This window comes from Lathyrus oleraceus, chromosome 5 (genome assembly GCF_024323335.1).
Source record: "Lathyrus oleraceus cultivar Zhongwan6 chromosome 5, CAAS_Psat_ZW6_1.0, whole genome shotgun sequence".
NCBI lineage: Eukaryota > Viridiplantae > Streptophyta > Magnoliopsida > Fabales > Fabaceae > Lathyrus > Lathyrus oleraceus.
In genome coordinates this window covers 631,523,896-631,544,262 of record NC_066583.1, presented here as the reverse complement: position 1 = coordinate 631,544,262, position 20,367 = coordinate 631,523,896, and the positions used below count along the sequence as shown (strand labels likewise).

Genomic DNA, 20,367 nt, shown 5'->3' with positions numbered 1-20,367 from the left:
CGGTATCAGTAGCCTCCACAGGCTCAAGTTTCTTAGAATCAGTGACCTCGGTAAGATAACAGAAACCAGAGTCAAGTCAGAACAGAAGCTATGATAAGAAGCATCCTCAGCATGATCAGATCCATGTATCTTAAGCTCAGTTGTTACTATATCTTATCCAGCAAGGGGCAATTGTGCCAAAGGAGACTCCAGTTGTTACTCCTTCATACTATCACAGGCATAACCCTAATGTGTCTTGTGTATTCCACTCCAGATACATAGGACATTCTACATATGATTGTTTGGTCTTCAAGGTCAGGGTACAAGATTTAATTGGTCAGAAGATTTTGTCCTTCTCCGATGCATGGCCCAATGTCAAGACTAACTCGTTTCCAAATAATAATGTACAGATAGTTGATGCAGTTATTTGTAGAGATTGCTCATATTCGGTTACCTCCATGGAGGAGTACCAAGGCTACTCATGTCAGCAATATCATATTGTTCAATCTTGTCTCATTTGTAATCTTTTCTTTTTTGTTAATTGTTGGTCATTTGTAAAACTTTTCCGGTTTTCAGATGATAATAATAATGAAATAAATGTGCATGTTTTGATTAAATTTATTTGTGTTCACTCATATTTTGTTTATCACTATCAAACTGTTTTTCAAGCAAAATCAAAAGAGAATGATGCAAATCAAAATGCATAAGATCGATATTTGTATGCTTTTGAATAAAACCGTGTTGAAGATGTAAGGCATTGTTTAAAATCCATAAACACCGGAGATATAAGGAAGTTAATCCCTATTTAACCCCTATGGGAATTGAAATAAGAGTTTATTTCTTTACACATAAAACCTTCAATTTTAACCAGGGGCAGGGTAGTCTTTAGTTAGTTTGACCTTGCGTTCAAATTTCGAAAAGGAGACGATCACATCAAGTGATTAATCATATCACATCCATCTCAAGAGGATGGAATCACAAATTCATAATGGTTATCTCTTACCTACAAAAGGAGTGAGACAGTCACAAACCTTGCAACAAATCAAGTAAGCAGATGTCACGGGATTTGCTCCAATATAAAAGAAAGATGAAACAAAAAAATAAAAAGCCCGCTAAGTCAAAAGATTGAAAATAAACGACTTAGGCAAAAGTCAGGGCATCCCGATGGACTACAAATCCCAAAGGATCAGTCCAAGAAAAAAAGGGAAGATACAAAATAAAAGAACAGGAGGATCAATAACAAATTCCTCAGCATGAGCACATTTATGGCTGCAAACAAAAACAGAAGGTGAGTGATTGTCACTCGAAACTCTCATGGGTTCCTTAACCATCATTGATACTATTCAAAACCCTTTTCTGAAAGATGGACGCTTATTTTAAGCTAATTGAACATAGGACTGGATAACATCACGGAAAACGGGTGGGTTAGATAAGTTTTGAGCCTTATATTCTTTCTTTCTGAAACCGTGAACCAAGCCACGTTACAACCCTTAAAAGACCTAATTGAAGCAGGGTTTATTTCGAAAGCATATTATGGTAAGATCGCGTCAAAGATGACTCCTAACGATTTGCTTATCATTTGTATTGATACTGATATGACATTCTAGCTAGTGATTCATTCACTATATGTCATAATCTTAGTAAACACACTTGAGTTTCAAAACTTGGATGTGCATGACATTACAATTATCATTTTAAAACTGAGCATTTTTCCTTGAGAACATGCACTTGACATCAAGAAAGCTTACATAATAGGAAGATTGAACAATTCTTATGATATCCCAAAGCTCATATCTCTTTAGGATACAATCAATCTGGGGAAACCACGTTGAGATTCTATAAATCTCTCTGAATCAGCCGAATAAGGGCAAAGTTATTTTGAGGATCATATTGGAGCAGGTCATCCCAAGGGCACGAAAAGTCAACCACTCCCAGAATGGTTAATCAAGAGGATACAGTTTCAAGACACTGGGGCAAGTCAGTTTGAGATCTTCAGATGATGAGACTACTCCATAACTTGTGACTGGGGAAATATACAGATACTCAACAGATTGGGGTAGAGGAAGGCTATGTAGGTACAAGCTCTCTCCATGTTTCAGACATACTCCAGAGGTGTGACAACAATTGTTGAGATTGAAGTAGGTTATAGAGAATCACGTATGGATGATCCCTTTTCCTAGCCAGAAATTCCTCCCTCCCTCGATAATGACATTTGGAATAACCATTGCATAAATCATCATCATGTATTAATCACGTCGTTTCACTCATACATATCATTCATCTAGCATTACATGAAACCGTGTGTGTGCAAGTTAGAAGAATCAAAGCCCGGTATTTTAGTGGAACCTTCTAATCCCAAACTTGCTTGGCATCTTTAAAAGCCCTGTTTGATTGGTATCTTTTTCCCAATATTCACGATTTGGTAATATTTTTGTTTCCAATCTTCGTGGTTGGTGAATCTTTTTCAACCTTCATGGTTAATGACCTTTGTTCCCAACCTTCATGGTCGATTACCCTTTTCCAAAATTCATGGTTGATAATCTCTTTGTTTCCAAACTTCATGGTTAATGAATCTTTTTCCAAACTTCATGGTTGATAGTCTTTTGTTTCCAATCTTCATGGTTGGTGAATCTTTTTCCAACCTTCATGGTTGATAATCTCTTTGTTTCCAACCTTCATCGTTGATGGGCCCTTTTTTTCAATTTTCATAATGGATGAACTTTTTCCCAACCTTTAGAGTTGATGACCTTTCTTTTTTAAACCTCTGTGGTTGATTTTGTTTCTAGTTTCTGAATTCATAAATTATTTTTTACTTCCCTGCCAGGAAGGATTCAGTTGAAACCTCTTGTCTGCAAAGGCATTCTAGAACTTTCATGTTTAATTTATGGGCTCCCTGTTCCCATACCAGACCCAGAGCTTATTTGAGGGGGTTTGATTTCTTTGGTTAGACGTGCCAAACTTCTCTGACAACACCTTGAAATTTAGAGTTGGGTGTCAACTGCCTTGGTTGTACTTCAGATCTATATTACTGAAATATGATCACAAAAGAACAAACATTTCAGACTTTGCGTATTTTCGTTCATAATTAACAATCATTCGGATATGCTATACAATAATATATATATATATATATATATATATATATATATATATATATATATATATATATATATATATATATATATATATATATATATATATATATATATATATATATATATATATATATATATATATATATATATATATATATTTATATGGATACATGTAGATATGAAAGATGAAACATAACTAAGCGGTTTTCCCGCCTCTTATTTTTGTGGTAGGTTTCTTTTAGCCACGTTAGGGCACGTTGAGGTTCCAATTTATGAGCTGCCATATAAGGGAGGTCACATTGATTTCTATAGTCATGCCTTCTACTAGATCTCTCTAAAGCGCGTATGATGACTTCTCGTTAAGTGTATCGATATTGTTGCAGTAATAAAAATATCGAATCCACATGGACTGCTTTTTAACAAGACAGAATGTGTGTAATGTATAGAAAATAGTAAAAGGGGGGTTCAAGTTTGTAATACGAAAAATAAATAAGTGTTTAAACAGAATTATGAAAGCAGTCAGGTTGTGTGTTGAATCCCCTATTTCTCTATTATTGATGTTTGATTCCCTATATGAATAATATTATCACTATAATCCCATGATAAATTAACAAAATCGTTATAATCAATCCCTGGAGAAATAACTCACTAATCACTACTCGGAGCTTTCTATCCCTAGTCCACCAGTGTAAGTAGGATTAGGCGATGTACAAAATGTTAATTCCCTATGCCACTACTCGGGGTCTTTTATTCCTATTCAACTAGCGTAAGTACAACAACCGTCATAGGTCAAACAAATAGACTAATGGTCAGTATTCCCTATGTACCAAAATGAATTTAAAAGAGTATCTCACATAAAAAAAACGTTAAGAACAATAAGCAATTGAAGAGAATTATAGATCAAAAGGTTCATACAAAGTAAATTAACATATTATCCAACAATATTGAAATAAGTTCATCAAAACACAACCTAACCTATAGGAGTTTAGCTACTCATAATTCAGATTACAATACCAAAAACAATAGATGAGAATAACATGTGAATTCCCTTGAAGTAATGGCCTATAATGGCTTCCAATACTCTCAAAAGCACCCTTGATGCTATAAAAATCACATGTTGCTCTCCAAAATTCGTAACCTTTGCCAAAGTGTAGAATTTCCACTTAAAAAGAGCTCAGAATAGATCAGACGCGTCAGAAAAAACCCATAAAAAAGATCCATCGCGTGCATGATGATTTGCATCGCGCGATGTAACCTTTATGTCATTATCGCGTGCGCGATGCTTCGCATGATTATTCTAGTGGTTGCACACTTTTGCTCCCTTTTTCACCTGAATTTTCACTAAGTCCAATTTCTTCACACTTAGCTATTTTTTCCTCATTCTTTGGTATTTCTTCTTCATTTTAGCTCAAGTTTCACTTGTTTTGATCTAATTCTTTGAGTAAATTCATGCAATGACGGACTGTCATCACAACCCTAAACTTGAATTGTTGCTTATTCTCAAGTAACTCGCATGTAATAGCATATTTCAACAGAAAACAAGCCTCACAATAACAATCGAACATTACCAAATAATTTTTTTCTTTACCTGACCATCATTCTAGCATCCAACTTCTATCTGACAAATTCAAAAAACGTCCTCAAACATTGATGAGTACTCAACATGTTTCTCAACTCACTTTGACTCATTCAATGGATAGGGTTATCTCTCAATCAACATGCAAAATAATTATGTGTAGCTTGATCATGTCCTAATATAATTCATCACAAAAATCATAACACACACATTTGAGGTCTTTTTAGGTTGTATTTTGACTTATGTTCGGGTAGGAAATTTTTGGAAAAGTAGGTTTAAACTTTTAGAGTTAGGTGTCAAGTTCTCCTTCTATCATAATATCCCTTTGTTCTTTTTGGTTGTACTAGAGATCTTTGGTCTTTATTATGCTTACATTATTTTTATTTTCTCTTTTTTTTAAGAAGTATCTTTTTTCACTTCTTATTTTCTCATAATTGTTTTTTAATTTTTGACCAATTTTCTATAGTACCCCAACCCCAAACTTAAACTTTACTCACTTCCAAGAGCAACCAAAAATTTAATTTTTTTCATACACTTTTGGAACTATATATCTACCTAACTCCAAAGAGATGGTGGAAAGAAAATGTCTTTAGAGTCATATGCTAAGAATTTTAGGCTACGTCATCGAACGAAAGGATAAACTCAAAGTGGTTAGCAATGTATATACCTATTACTACACAGTGGTTTAAAAGGCTCAAAGTTATAAACAAAGAACTGCATCAATGTGTTTCAGTCAAACCAGATGAACTTAATAGGAATATATCAAACCAAATAAAATAATAATGCATCAATACACTCAAAAAGAAAGAAAAGTGAACATTGGAATATATTTGGCTTAAACCTTACTAGATGAGGTATATGAAGATTGATTATAAGTCATGTGATTCTTTTCTCATCCTTTGCCTTCAAGTTGTAAGTTTCTACTATGATGATCAAGTTCCTTTTGGATAATTTATTTAATGCTCAAGTGCTAAACTTGTAAATCTGAAGAAAAAAAACACAACTACAAACTTGTTCATTAAAAATAACATAAATAGTCATGAAATGGGTATGCTCGAGTAACTAATTCCTGTCTTGGAAGGTCTCGAATAATAATAATGTAACTTCTACAAAAAAAACTGGTGATAACCGATGGGTTGCCTCCCATCCAGTGTTTCTTTTTTGTCATTAGATTGATGTCCCATGCCTAAGGCACGTTAGGCATAAGGGATACCCTAACGCCGGTCAACTTACTTGTTCCTTTTCCTTTGTCCACCTTACTACCTTCTTCCTTCAGATGGTAGCAAGTATCTAATTCCTCCACATACATGTTCAGTCATACACCTTGAAAATCACTTTTTCTTTATTGAACTTCAAGACAAGCTCACCAGTTTCTACATTTATATTTGCTTTCCCGGTTGCCAAGAATGGGCGTCCGAGAATAACAAACCGTCTTGAATCTCCTTTTGTATATAGAACTACAAAATCTGCAGGAAACACTAATTCATCGACATATATTAACACGTCTTGTAAGATACCAAGTGGTTGAGTAACACATGAATCAACTAAAGTGAGAGTCATGTTACTCGGTGTGATCTCACCCATTTTCAATTCTTTAACCTTTTTTAACGGAATGACATTTATACTAGATTCTAATCACATAGAGCACGTGGGATCATCGCTATAACAATATTATAAGAAATATAAACTTACCTGAGTCTTTTAGCTTTGGCGGCAATGTTTTAGGCATTACCATATCATCCTTTTCAGCCATCTTTACCTGTTTTGTGACCACTTTATCTTTCGTCCCCTTTAATAATGCCTTCATAAATTTAGAAAACTTAGGCATTAGTTCTAAACTTTCATGGAACGAAATACTTACCTGAAGTGTAGCTAACATCTCCTTGAACTTTGCAAACATCCTCGCCTCATCATCCTGAACTGGTTTCTTCTTAATTATGGGATATGGTAGTTTTATGTAATTCAGTAGTTCTGGATTTGGATCATTCAGGATCTGCTTATTTGTTCTTCTCCAATGGTAATTTTTATCTATGAGTTGAGTAAGGTTGAATCCTCTTTCCTCTTGGTCACCTTGATTGTTACTTCCTTCTTTTCAATCCCCACCTCTCCTTTCTCAATCACATCTTCTTCAACTATTTCATCTTCACCCTCTTTGGTGATCACCTCAAAACCTATTTCTACAACCTTGCATGATTCATTCTTAGGATTATCTACAGAGTTACCTGTAAATACTCCAATTGAGCTAGGTAAAATAGTTATTTCCTTGGATAATTGACCAATTTGCATCTCTAGATTTTATATAGACGCATCATGGTTTCTACTCATTGTTGCATGGTTCTTATTCACCTGATTAAAACTACTTTAAGTGACTTTAATGAAATTCTGCAAAGTCTCTTCCAACTATGAAGGTTTTCTTTGATTGGAGCTTGTTCGCCTTGTTTCATACCTTGATTAACATTTTAATTTTGGTTATTGCTCCAACAGAAATGTTGGTGATCTTTCCAACTCGAATTGTAGGTGTTGGAATAAGGGTGGTTCTTCTAAAAAATAGAAAATTGGACTTCTTCACTTGACCCTTCCAAAGAGCACCTTTCGTTTTCATATTCTCCTCCACAAAAATCACACCTAAGTGCTTGTACCTGGCTCACGTTAGCTTTACCTAAGCTGCTTTCAGCTAGCTTTTTATTTAACAATTCAATATGAGCTAAAAGTGCAGTATGAGTATCCACAACTAACATACCTTTGGGCGTGCCCATAATTTCAATTTTTACTGAACTTTCGCTTTTTGAATGGTACTCATTCAACCACATCTTCTCAATAAGGTCTTTCACTTGTGGTTCAGTTATTGATCAGATAGTGCCTCCCACGGAAGCATTCAACCATATGTGTGTCTAACTCTTGAGACCATTGATGAAATTTTGCATTTGCTCCATATTATTCAGATTATGATTTAGGCATCTATGTGACAAAAGTTTGAACTTTCCCATGAGTCATAAAGCGACTCAATTTCATGTTGCTCGAAATTTATAATTTTTGTTATTCGCTCGACAAACTGAGTAGTGGTGAAGAATATTTCTAGGAAGTTATCCACCAATTCCTTCCAAGTTCGAATTGTTCCATTTGGAAGGAAAAGTAACCAATCCTTAGCCATTCCAATTAGTGAGAACCCAGACAACCTCAACTTAACATAGTCTTTAGTGACATCGGTTGGTTTAAACATCAAAGTTGTTTCATAGAAGTGTGCAAGATGCTCCCATAGGTATCTAATCGTGTTCCCATTTTACAGATTGTATCTTAAACCTGAAAGCACAAAGTTCTTAATATCAAAGTTAGCAGGGTCTGTCGGTAGAAACCCTCTCAAAACTTGTCCTTCATCAGTTCTCTTACAGTAATCCTTCATAGTTTGGAGTGGTACAACTACCATGGTGATTTCCTCTTCAAAGTCATAAGAAATCAGCGGTTGATCTTCAACTAAGATCCTTTGAGCTATAGTTGTTTCTTTGTTTGCTCTCCTGATAGCACGTGTGGTTCTTTCAATTTTTGGATCAAACGGTGTCAATGTCGATCCTGAGCTGTGCATACACAAACAGGAAATACCTCAAGAACACTATGATTATTAAGAAAATAAAACAAAAATCAAAAAGACTAAAAATAAAACTTTGCACAAGCATTGCCTTGTTGAAATATCAACAGTTCCCAACAACGGTGCCAAAAAATTGATGACTTCTCGACAAGTGTATCGATAATGCCGTAGTAATAAAAAGATCGAATCCATAGAGACTGTTTTTTAACAAGAAAAAATATGTGCAATGTATATAAAGTAGTAAAAGGGGGTTTTCGAGTTTGCAATACGAAAAGTAAATAAGTGTTTAAACAAAATTACGAGAGCGGTCAGGTTGTGTTTTGAATCCCCTATTTCTTTATTATTGATGTTTGATGCCCTATATGAATAATTTTATCACTATAATCCCAAGACAAATTAACAAAATCTTTATAATTGATCCCTCGCGAAATAACTCACTAATCACTACTCGGAACTTCTTATCCCTAATCCACCAGCATAAGCAGGATTAGGCGATGCACAAAATGTTAATTCCCTATGCCACTACTCGGGGTCTCCTATTCCTATTCAACCAGCGTAAGTACAACAATTGCCTTAGGTCTAACACATAGACTAATGGTCAATACTCCCTATGTGCCCAAATTCAATTTAAAAGAGTATCTCACATAAAAAGCATTAAGAGCAATAAGCAATTGAATAGGATTATAGATCAAAAGGTTCATACAAAGTCAAATCAACATATTACCCAATAATATTGAAATAAGTTCATCATAACAAACCTAACGTAGAGGAGTTTAGCTACTCATAATTCAGATTACGATACCAAAAACAATAGATGAGAATAACATGTTAATTCCCTTGAAGTAATAGTCTCCAATGGCTTCTAATTCCCTTAAAATCACCCTTGATGCTGTAAAAACCGCACTTTACTCTCCAACATTCGTAACCTTTGCCAAAGTGCAGAATATCCCCTTAAAAACAACTTAGAATGCACTAGACGCGTCAAAAAAAGCCCAGAAAAAGGAGCCATTGCGCGTGAAGATTTGCATCGCGCGCACGGTGCAACCTTTATGTCACTATCACGCATGCAATGCGGCATGATGTTGAGCATGATTATTCCAGTGATTGTGTGCTTTTGCTCCCTTTTTCACCTGAATTTTCACTAAGTCCAATTTATTCACACTTAGCTATTTTTTTCTCTTTCTTTCTTTCTTCTTCATTTTAGCTCATCTTTCACTTGTTTTGATCCCATTCTTCGGCTAAATTCATGCAATGTTAATCTTTCATCAGCGTGGCGTATTATCTTGTCCAGTTCAAGGTTAGCACGCAAAACAAATGGCTTTCCATGAAGGTTGTGGTACTTGAGATTTAAGTACACGATGAGCCCTTGATCTCATACATTATACATAGAGGTGTGTCTTATAGTGAAAAGATGGAATAACATCCAACAAAAGTGTTTCCAATACCGATACTCGGCCCATAATTGGAACATATTTATAAAAGCCAAAACACTAGGATGGAGCTGCGATGAGGCAACCTTTAAAAAATGTAAGATCTCCACCTAAAACTCAGATAAGGGCAACTACAGGTTTATCCTTATGAACATGCATTCATAAAAAGGAATGTAGCACTCCTCGAAACTACTACATATCCTTTTGTCTAATTATACAGGGAAAACTAACTAGTTAGAGGGGCAGGCGACTATGATATTAGTCGCACTCATGATCGCTAGATTACTTAAAACAGAAGGGGCTACCAATATCTCGGAGTCCATCAAAATATATTTGTTTGCATCCTCCATCTCCGCTAATGTGACTCATTTTAGAGGTATTTCGTAATCCCGGAAGATCTCAAAGTGCTTAAGCCAACTGACACCCATCGACTGAGCTCCACTTGTCAGATGATCTTTAACCTCAACATCACTCGGATCTCGACCATAAATAGTGTGGTAAGTATTGATGAAATTTTGGGATTCTTCCCTATTCAAATCAATGACTTCCATCTTTGGGGTGATTAAAGTGGGGGAAGTTGAATATCCTCCAACCATGGATGGTCCAAGCGCATATCTGACTACACAATCAACCCCACATCCTCATAAAAAAGAAGAGCGTTGAAGGAAGACTCATTGAAGGAGTTTTATCTATCAAGAGAACCACTAAAAATTCTCTCCGACTCATAATCATTGGACACATGCATAACAACTGGAACTGATTTATTATTAACTATGTGATGAGAATCTGAATTAGAGAATGTTTTTGCCCTAACTAAAGGGGAAAATCACTATTCTCAGAATCGTTAGACAAACTTATATGGTGGTCATTTGTATTGGCCATGGTAAAGGAAATACTGAAAGTTATAAAACAAACTCATGGTAAGAATGGTACTTGGAAGAAGTAGAGTCTGAAGAAGAAGATTAATGTCAAATGCGGAATGAAAAAAATTGTTTTGGAAAAGGCAAACGCTCACAGAAATGATCCTAAGAAGATGATAACCCATATTTTTTGAGTTATTATAGACGTTAACATTTTGATTTATCTTTTTAATTTAGGAATTTTCCAATTTAATTTACTATGTTTTGTTGTTTTTTAGTAGATTATAAAGAGCGCAATAGGTGCTATCTTTTCTGAGTTTTTATATGTTTGTTGCTTGTGTAGAGATGACCTCTGATGAGTCCTGGCACGTTAGTATTGGAACATCAAGTTAACCCCAACTTTGAGAAAAGAGAAGGATGAAATAGAGGATGTAATAGAAGTTACAAAGAGTATACATTCAAAGTTTTAGGGCTTACGTGGCACCAGACAACAGAATTTAGTGCATTTGAATCAAATGGAAAATATATAAGATTAAGGCACTATAGGAAAACAAATCTATCAATAATACACTCACTACATCACCTAACTTGTCTCCCTGCCACAAAGAACTACTGTAAGACATCATCGTCTGCATTTCTGCGCCACTAAACCTGCCACAAGACATTGTGCATCCTACATTTTGATTGTACCTGGCTCTGTAATAGTACGAATAGGAAAAAATTGAGGGAAACGTGTTTACTCTTTTGGGCCAGAAATCAAGAATATCCAAAAGTGCATGATCCAAGACACCACAAAAACCCTAAATGGAAGTGACAATAAAATAACCTCTTAGAGTAAATGCAAGAGAGGTTCAACAATCCGGAGAGAAAAACACTTAGTTGAAATTTAGTGATTAGATTAAGCTGACCAAGAAAGGACAATTTCTTTATCTCATAATTTCAAGTGCATGTTACCAGTATCTAGCGTGAAAAAACTTGTCTGTTATTGATTTAAGATTGCAAAAAGACAAAAAAGTTACTCTTAGGTTTTTATTTCTTTTTCATTATGTGTTTAATAATGTTTATCTTAGGATCTCGTATTGATGTATGTACTAAGCTCACCATGAGTTAAACCCTTATATGTTGAGCAATGTGAAGTTAATATGAAATAGCTGTTTGTGTTAAATGATGTTTTGTTAGAGCTTTATTTTATCATCTGTTAAATTGTCTTAAATTTGCTTCTTTGAATGATCAACTTAGGAAAAGATAAAGCTTGTTATTGCGGGAGATCACACAACAAGTGGATTTCATGATAAAAATGATTGAAAATAGTAGGTTAGAGATATTCACTAGATTAACTACTTTAGATATAAAGAGCTACTATCATATAGGGCATTCAGAATAAGACCAAATATATTAAAGTTACAAGTGAGACTTAGAGATTTATCCCCTTGCTTTATTGTATATGTCTATGATGGTGTAGTGATGCACCATAACATTACTTTCTGACCTCTTTTGGCACGACATAACACATCATGTACGCACAATAGACAAGTTATATTAACATATCATTGTCCAACATGCTCTCCATTATTGACTTTATTTTACTCTTATTAAACTTTTTTTTGTCATAATTTACCCCAAAGATTGAACATGTGACAATCTTCAACTATTTTTATTCTTGCTCATGCTCATTTACAAAAGAAAGTTTTATAATTCAATCTAAGTTATTTCTCATTCCCTGAAGGTTCGACATTATTACTGTTTTATCACCTGCTACTTTAAAATAGGCAAAATACCCTTTTCAGTCCCTTAATTTCATCTCGAGATCCATTTCGGTCCCTTAACTTTTAAAAGTGTCAATGTAATCCTTTATATTTTCAAATGGCGTCATTTATGTCATTTCCGTCTAATTTTCACAAATGACGTCTATTTTTATGCACGCGTGGCATCTGACGTGACATATTAAATTAAAATCTTGCCACAAGCAAGATTTGAACCCATGGCTATGAGGATGTAGGGGCAATCATCCACCACTTAAGCTATTGGTCTATTGGTAAGTAAACATAATTTTTTTATGTATAATATTAACATGGCCAGCTTCTTCAACCTATGAGCAATCTTCAAACTTCTTCAACCTAGGTTTCTTCATCTCATCTCATTGCAGTTGTTGTTTCTGACGCTGACAAATAAAAGCTATTTTTTTAAAAAGAAACAATGGAATTAAGTTTGCCTATATAAATCAAGAACAAATGTAGGATCTGGTAAATGAATTAGCCAAACGCTTTAGTTTTCTTCATATATTAGGGTAAGAACACAAGTGCGCAACTAAATTTCGAAACAAGAAAACTTGCATCTCTCTTTTTGCCTAGTGAAAGATATACCAGACCAGGAAAGCTAGTAGTCTTAAGTTGTCATAACTCCGTATCAGTCTAAATAAATAAATAAAAAACACTACCGCAACTCATGAATTGCACTCAACAAAAACCGTTAAAACTCACACTGAGACAAGAGGAAAAAGTAAAAACAATTAATTATACAAGTCAATATAAGGATATAACAGAAACCTTTAAGAACGTGGAGAGCGCTTACAATAGCACTTAAAATCAATCTTCCTTAAAAGACTCACACAAATTCAAATGACTAGTCAAGAATTTTAGCTTCTAGTTTATCGTAGTTTCATAGCTAAAATAAGTTTATAATTTTTCACTTATTATAGTAATATTTTTATAAATTTTTAGATGTTAAATAAGACAGCTTCCAAATAGACAAAAGCTAATGAAAATGTTAGATAAAAGAGATTCTACGAAATTGATGAAGGCTATTTAACCTATTAAGGAGATACAATAAGTGGTTTTAGATAAATGCTTCCAAAGAAGTCTACACAAAAGGACTAATATATATCTAATTATTAAACTTAATAAAAAATGGAAGAATGCCCCAATGGTAAAGCGTCTTATCTGTAACCAACATGTGCCTGGTGTGAATCTAGGTTAAAGTATTTTTTTTTTGAATTTTGATTATTTTTGGTGAAGAGCATATGCCACATCAGCGCCAGGTGTATGTCAAATAGTCTTCTATTTTGACTTTGACAAACGGAGCAAACGGAAAGAACTAATGTGGTTAAAAGATCAAAAAAAGTATTTTGCTTTTAAAATACATGTACAATTGCACGTGACATCACACGCTTTCAAGCAATAAAATGGAAGAAATTACTCTTACAAATAGAAGTTGACTCTCAAGAATGACTAAAGTTCTCCCAAAAGTCAAGAAACCTTGTCGTAGAGAAAAACGTCATGCCCTAACTTGCGATCCTAAAGACACACATCTAAAAAACAACGAAACATTTTAATGATGGAAGAATATTTAATGTGCTTGTTTCCCGTCACTTTTGTAAGTGCTCCATGACATTGTTACTTCTCACATTGGCCCGACGTGATAACCAACTACCGACCACGACTTTGAAAGACTTCTTGGCTACTATACACTTAGAAAGTCTTGGGAAAAATTGTTCAGGATTGACCAAACATCCAAGGCGAAGACCCAATCATAGATTTTAAAAATAAATTATTAATTTATATCCTTTTTAAAAAATAGGTGTAAAATAAATTTTGAAAACAAACTATAATTTTACATCTGATTTAAAAAAAAAGTGTAAACTAAGTTTTTTTAGTAATTAAAAAAATAGATCCTCCAAAATTTAAAAACTATAGCATGGACTGCACTTACATTAGATCGATTATATATATATATATATATATATATATATATATATATACGTCTGTTGAAAGATTAAACAACTGAGCAGAGAACATGCAGAGAGAGACTCTGGACGTGTGCACAAATGTCATATCTTCTCACTTTTCTCTCACTATTTTAATTTAATGCAATCTAATTATGATGTTTCTATACCTCCAACAATCTCATTTCCTATTCAACTACCTACAAGGAGTATATAATACTATAAAAATTATAGATTTTTTAAATTAAAATACCCACCATTTTCAAATTTTATTTTCAAAATAAAATTTCCACATACAAGTCAACTGCACTTTTTATAGGTGACGGCAATGCAAAATATATAACATTTTTGAAAATCCGAAAAAATGGAATTTAATTGTATTAAAAAAACCAATAGTGTAAAAATAAATAATTTTGTCAAAAGTGAAATCAAACATTAACATAGACACATACTATGAGTCTATTATACACAGAAAAAGATAACTTTTCTGTTTCAATATTGATAGTATGAGAAATGGGGCGTATCTCAAATACTAGTACTAGTACATCCTAGCCCACTTTCTCTCCATAAAGTCTTTTCATTTTGTATTTAATCATATTTAAACTTTCAATGTCTGAAAACCACATTAAATGCAACTAATTTAAATCCATTATTTTTAAACCAAACTTTGTAACAGTAACAATAATAACAACACTGTTCGGTTTTTTTCTCTTCTTCGCCATGTCTCTTTCACACACACACTCTCATTTCAACACAACAGAACCATATTTGTATTCTACTTCACTCTCTCACTCTCAAAATCCTTCTTCTTCTTCCTTTCTTATCTTCACTTTCACACATTTCATTTCTTCTTCTTCTGCTGCTGCTCAAACAACAACCGTTCAATGCAACTGCAAAAGTGAGTTTGAGTTTGAGTTTGAGTTTGATTTGGATGATTTTTTTTTTTGTTATTCAGTTAGGTTTTGATGTTTATGCTTTATTATTTTTGGTTGTGGTTTTTGTTTTATGTTTTTATTTTTTTTGCTGAATGTATGTGACTTCAATGTTATGCAATGTTTGGTATAATAATAGAGAAAAAGAAAGGTTTGGATCTTTTTCTTTGCCGTCCTTGTTCTTCTTGTTTTCTAGTGGTGGATGATGTTATTAGTCTTCATTCATTCTTCCATAGGAATGAAGTGATGTTAGTTTAGTTGACCTATGTGTTTGTCTCACATTGTTCATTTATTCAACTTTGCATTATTGTGCAGGATATAAAGGATTGATATAGGATCACTTCAAATGTCAAGACTGTTTTGCTATTTCTGTAGAGGAATCTTTGGATTAAGATTCTTTTTTTTCTGTTTTAGGGTAGTCTTATAGGAAATAGAGTAATCAAAGTCTTGGATGGTTATGGTTATTGAGTGATATCTGTTGAGAAAGGAAGTTTTTAGGGATTATTAGTTTAGTTGCGGCAATGAATCGAGAACAGAAGCGAGGGAAGGTTGAAAAAGGTTGTGAGGGTGCTGAGAAGGTTATTGTCGCGGTTAAGGCGTCGAAGGAAATTCCGAAGACTGCGCTTGTTTGGTCTTTGACTCATGTTGTTCAGCCTGGTGATTGCATTACACTGTTAGTGGTCGTGCCTTCGCAGAGTTCAGGTCATTGTTCTTTTGCGTCGTTTTGTTTTGTTTTGTTTATTTGAATCTTCACTTTTCCGATTTGTGAAACTAATGATGTTACCGTGCTTTTATAGGCCGGAAACTATGGGGCTTTCCGCGGTTTGCTGGTGACTGTGCGAATGGACACAAGAAGTCAGCAACTGCGGGAGCTAGTTCGGAGAACAAGAATGATATCACTGATTCTTGCTCTCAAATGATTCTTCAGCTTCATGATGTCTATGATCCTAATAAGGTTAGTAGCGTTTATGTAGAAATTTTTTATCGTGCGTGTTCTTTTGAATTTTTAATTAGCGATATGCTAATCGTTGTTTATCAGATAAATGTCAGGATTAAAATTGTTTCTGGATCACCTTGTGGAGCTGTGGCTGCGGAAGCTAAGAAAGTACAAGCCAAATGGGTTGTATTAGACAAGTAATAGCCTATACCGTGTCGGAATTCATAAACAGAATTGATGTGTTTTCAATTTCGGTATTGCTGTAATCTAAATTATGGCATTGTTTACTTTACAGACATCTCAAGCACGAAGAAAAACAATGCATGGAAGAGCTGCAATGTAACATCGCGGTTATGAAGGGTTCTCAACCTAAGACACTTCGCTTGAATTTGGTTGGATCACAAAAGAAGGATCTTGAAGAAACATGTCAATTACCTTCTGAGCAGCATGAGATGCCTGGAAAACAATCCAACAAGAAGAATGGTTCTTCGAACTCCACGTTAGGAATTCTGACGCCAACTAGCAGCCCTGAGCTAGAGACATCGTTTACTGCTACAGAAGCTGGCACTTCATCGGTTTCAAGCTCTGATCATGGAACTTCGCCGTTTTGTGTCTCCGAGATCATTGCCAAGTCAAAGAAAGAGGAGACTATCAAAGAAAATCAAGAAACTGATGAGACTATTTCTGACACGGACAGTGAAAGTTTGTGCACATCTTCCGCAAGCTTGAGATTTCAGCCGTGGATGTCGGATTTATTTTTACGTAAACAGTCATCTCAACGTGAAGAGAAACGGTCAGAGAGTTCGCGTAATTTGCTTCAAACTTCCACCACAACAAGAGCTTTGCTAGAAAAGTTCTCGAGGCTTGACAGAGAAGCCGAAATGGAAATCTCAACCTCTATGTCATACTTGGAATTCAGTGGAAGCGTTAGAGAAGCAGTAGCGTTATCTAGAAACGCCGCACCTGGCCCACCTCCATTATGTTCAATATGTCAACACAAGGCTCCTGTGTTTGGAAAACCTCCAAGATGGTTCAGCTACGCAGAGTTGGAGCTAGCCACTGATGGATTTTCGCCGACTAATTTCTTGGCAGAAGGAGGGTTTGGATCTGTTCATAGGGGAGTTCTACCCGAAGGGCAAGTCATTGCTGTCAAGCAACATAAGTTGGCTAGCTCTCAGGGTGATCTTGAGTTCTGCTCAGAGGTAGAAGTCCTGAGTTGTGCACAGCATCGGAATGTTGTTATGTTGATTGGGTTCTGTATAGAGGATAAGAGAAGACTTCTGGTTTATGAATACATATGCAACGGATCATTGGATACTCATTTATACGGTAATTTATTCAAGCTTCCATACAAAAATTATGTCATGATACTATCTTGATTTTTATTTGTAAATTGACATATTCTTGGAAGTCTTTTAGGGAGACAGCAGAAACCGTTGGAATGGTCTGCGCGGCAGAAAATTGCAGTTGGAGCTGCCCGAGGGTTGCGATATCTTCATGAAGAGTGCAGAGTGGGATGCATTGTTCACCGTGACATGCGGCCTAACAACATTCTTATCACTCACGATTTTGAACCGCTGGTACTGTTGTGTTTGGCCTGCTTTGTGCTATTCAGTTCTATAGTATACAATTAATAGCGTAGTCATTTCATCTATCTGTTATAATGTTCAGTTCGTTAATTGATTGCGATGAATTATACAGGTTGGTGATTTTGGACTGGCAAGGTGGCAGCCTGATGGAGACACCGGAGTGGAAACTCGAGTTATTGGGACATTTGGGTTTGTGCTGTTTTACTCCTTAGTTAATTCCTTCGCTTAATTATTGCAGGCAGTAATATCGATGAAGTTAACCTATGTCGCCGCTTTGTAGGTATTTGGCTCCTGAATATGCTCAAAGTGGACAAATAACTGAAAAGGCTGATGTTTATTCCTTTGGAGTGGTATTAGTGGAGCTTGTGACCGGGCGTAAAGCGGTCGATATCAACCGGCCCAAAGGACAGCAGTGTCTTACAGAGTGGGTAAGTTCAATGATATTTTTACCTTTTGTTTAATTATTAGCTATTGGCATGATTTCAAGATTTTTAAATATTGTTAATGACAAATATCATCTGAGGGATTTGAATAATAAACAGGCGCGACCACTGCTAGAAGAGTATGCCATTGAAGAACTAATTGATCCAAGGTTGGGAAGTCGCTATTCAGAACACGAAGTCTCTTGCATGCTACATGCAGCATCATTATGCATAAGGCGAGATCCTTATTCGAGACCACGCATGTCACAGGTAAGAAAAACTTTTCGAAAGTCAAAGGAGTAACACTATCGTTTTGATATGCTGCTGCACCATTTTATGGTTTCCCTCAAGCTTGATGTTATATATACTTGTGCTTGTTTGATTGCAGGTTTTGCGAATACTAGAGGGCGACACGGTCATGGAATCACCACGCCAATTCGGCGGTTCCCCTTCCCTATGAAAAGCTCACTCGGAAGAACTAAACTACAGAACTGCGTGTTGCAAAAGTGGTTCGCCATGAAAACTGCATTCTTGTGGTGCTTTTGATTTATATAGTTAGTTTCATTTCTATAATTTTGCTTATTTGTATAGTAGATATTTATAGAATAGGAGTCAAAACCTTGAAATTGTTTTAGAAATTTTGTAAACATGTGCCTGTAAAAATGGCCTTCAACAAGTTCATGGAGCTTTTATAGTATATATAGCTCTTCTATGCTCTTCAAGTGATTAAAAAAGCTTTTGTAATCTCATCTCTTTATTCCAAAATAGTATATTTACCATTGGAGACTTATCTAACCAGCAAGTAGCAAACAAACTAGGACAGTTTGACTTATCTTTAATCATTAATGATGAGTTGTAGCTTTTGTTTGAAACATAAAATCGAAACAAAATGATCTTTGTTGGCTGATGATGACAATTGACAGAAGACTAAGAAGCTGAACGTGATCAAGTGACATGTCTAGTGTTTGTTTCTTGGTTATGTTTGGCATTAAATATCTCGTAACAAGAAACAAGGTATCAGACACTTTATCCTTAGGGGCAACCAACCTCTATGGTCATTGTCCTTGTATCTTTGTAATAAATAAACGTCAACATAGGGTCTAAATCTTGCAGGATTCAGAGGTATATGTTCCCTAAGTAATAGGAAGTTGTAGTAGTGTGTAGTGAAGTGAGTTTCTTGTTGATTTAAAGTTGAAAATTACTCTATATTCATTCTAAGTCTTACATATGGACACATTGATTTAATTGTCCTGGACATTATGTTTAGACTTAGTTAGTTTAACTGCCTTCCTTGTATATAGGGTGTGTGGTTAAGCAACCTGTGTATATATATTGGACACTTATCCTTTTCTTTTTAATAATAGAGAGGTATTTTTTTCAGTATGTGAAATATCATGTTTACATTAATATCGTATTACAGATATTAGTATATCTCTCTTGTCTATCTGCTTTGCGAAATTGCATTTATCTTCTTTTTCGTTAGATCATTCAGATCTATCATCTTTCTTTTCCATCTTCTCTGCTCCTTCTCTTCATGTGGCGCCTTCTCCCACCCACTTCTAGATTCTTGGTTAGAGTCATATATTCATTTCAGATTTTATTTTCACGTATTCATATCTGATTTGTTCTCCTCGGTTGTTCTTATCCCCATACCAACATCGCTACTATGTACCAATTTTTTATTTTATTTTCCACAATATTTTATCCCTCGTCACCATCTGTGTCCCTTCTTTCTCATCCACATTCATCTATCAAAAACCAACAATACACCTGATCATTTAAAATAACACATCTCAATTATCATGAATATTCAAGCATATGCGTTCGCAGCGGAAAATAAAGAATACTCATGTATTTCATAAAATGATCCATGTCTCATACCATGATCATCTCTCAACAATCATCTCAAGATAACGTAACTCAAGTAATAACATACTGCATCTCCAATGAGATATGAGTTCGATACTACCAATCTACCCAGTGTTACATGACTAGAGCATTGACTCATTACCTAATCGTCAAACTAAAATATGGAAACTCTCCAGCTAATCTCGAGCAAGCTACCGTCCTCTTACTTCAGTGATACTACTCTGGAGTATCTGCACGATACCCATGTAAAGGTAACATTCAAACAGAAAGGGTGAGAATTCAAATCATTATGAAATAGCATAATAAGGCACAATGATTAAATCAACAATTAAAGGAATTCATCACACCTTGGATAATCATGTCAATAATATTAA

At 35.0% G+C, this 20,367-nt stretch overlaps 1 protein-coding gene across 1 annotated transcript; it reads left to right on the top strand.

Moving 5' to 3' along the window:
• The first annotated feature begins 14,895 nt into the window (after window positions 1-14,895).
• On the top strand, window positions 14,896-18,868 carry LOC127087389 (inactive protein kinase SELMODRAFT_444075). Its single transcript, XM_051028271.1, has 10 exons — window positions 14,896-15,142; window positions 15,492-15,878; window positions 15,974-16,131; window positions 16,216-16,310; window positions 16,409-17,442; window positions 17,533-17,693; window positions 17,815-17,891; window positions 17,983-18,130; window positions 18,245-18,394; window positions 18,513-18,868. The coding sequence occupies exons 2-10, from the start codon at window positions 15,698-15,700 to the stop codon at window positions 18,582-18,584; spliced, it is 2,076 nt and encodes a 691-aa protein (XP_050884228.1). The 5' UTR covers window positions 14,896-15,142; window positions 15,492-15,697; the 3' UTR covers window positions 18,585-18,868.
• The last annotated feature ends 1,499 nt before the right edge of the window (window positions 18,869-20,367 follow it).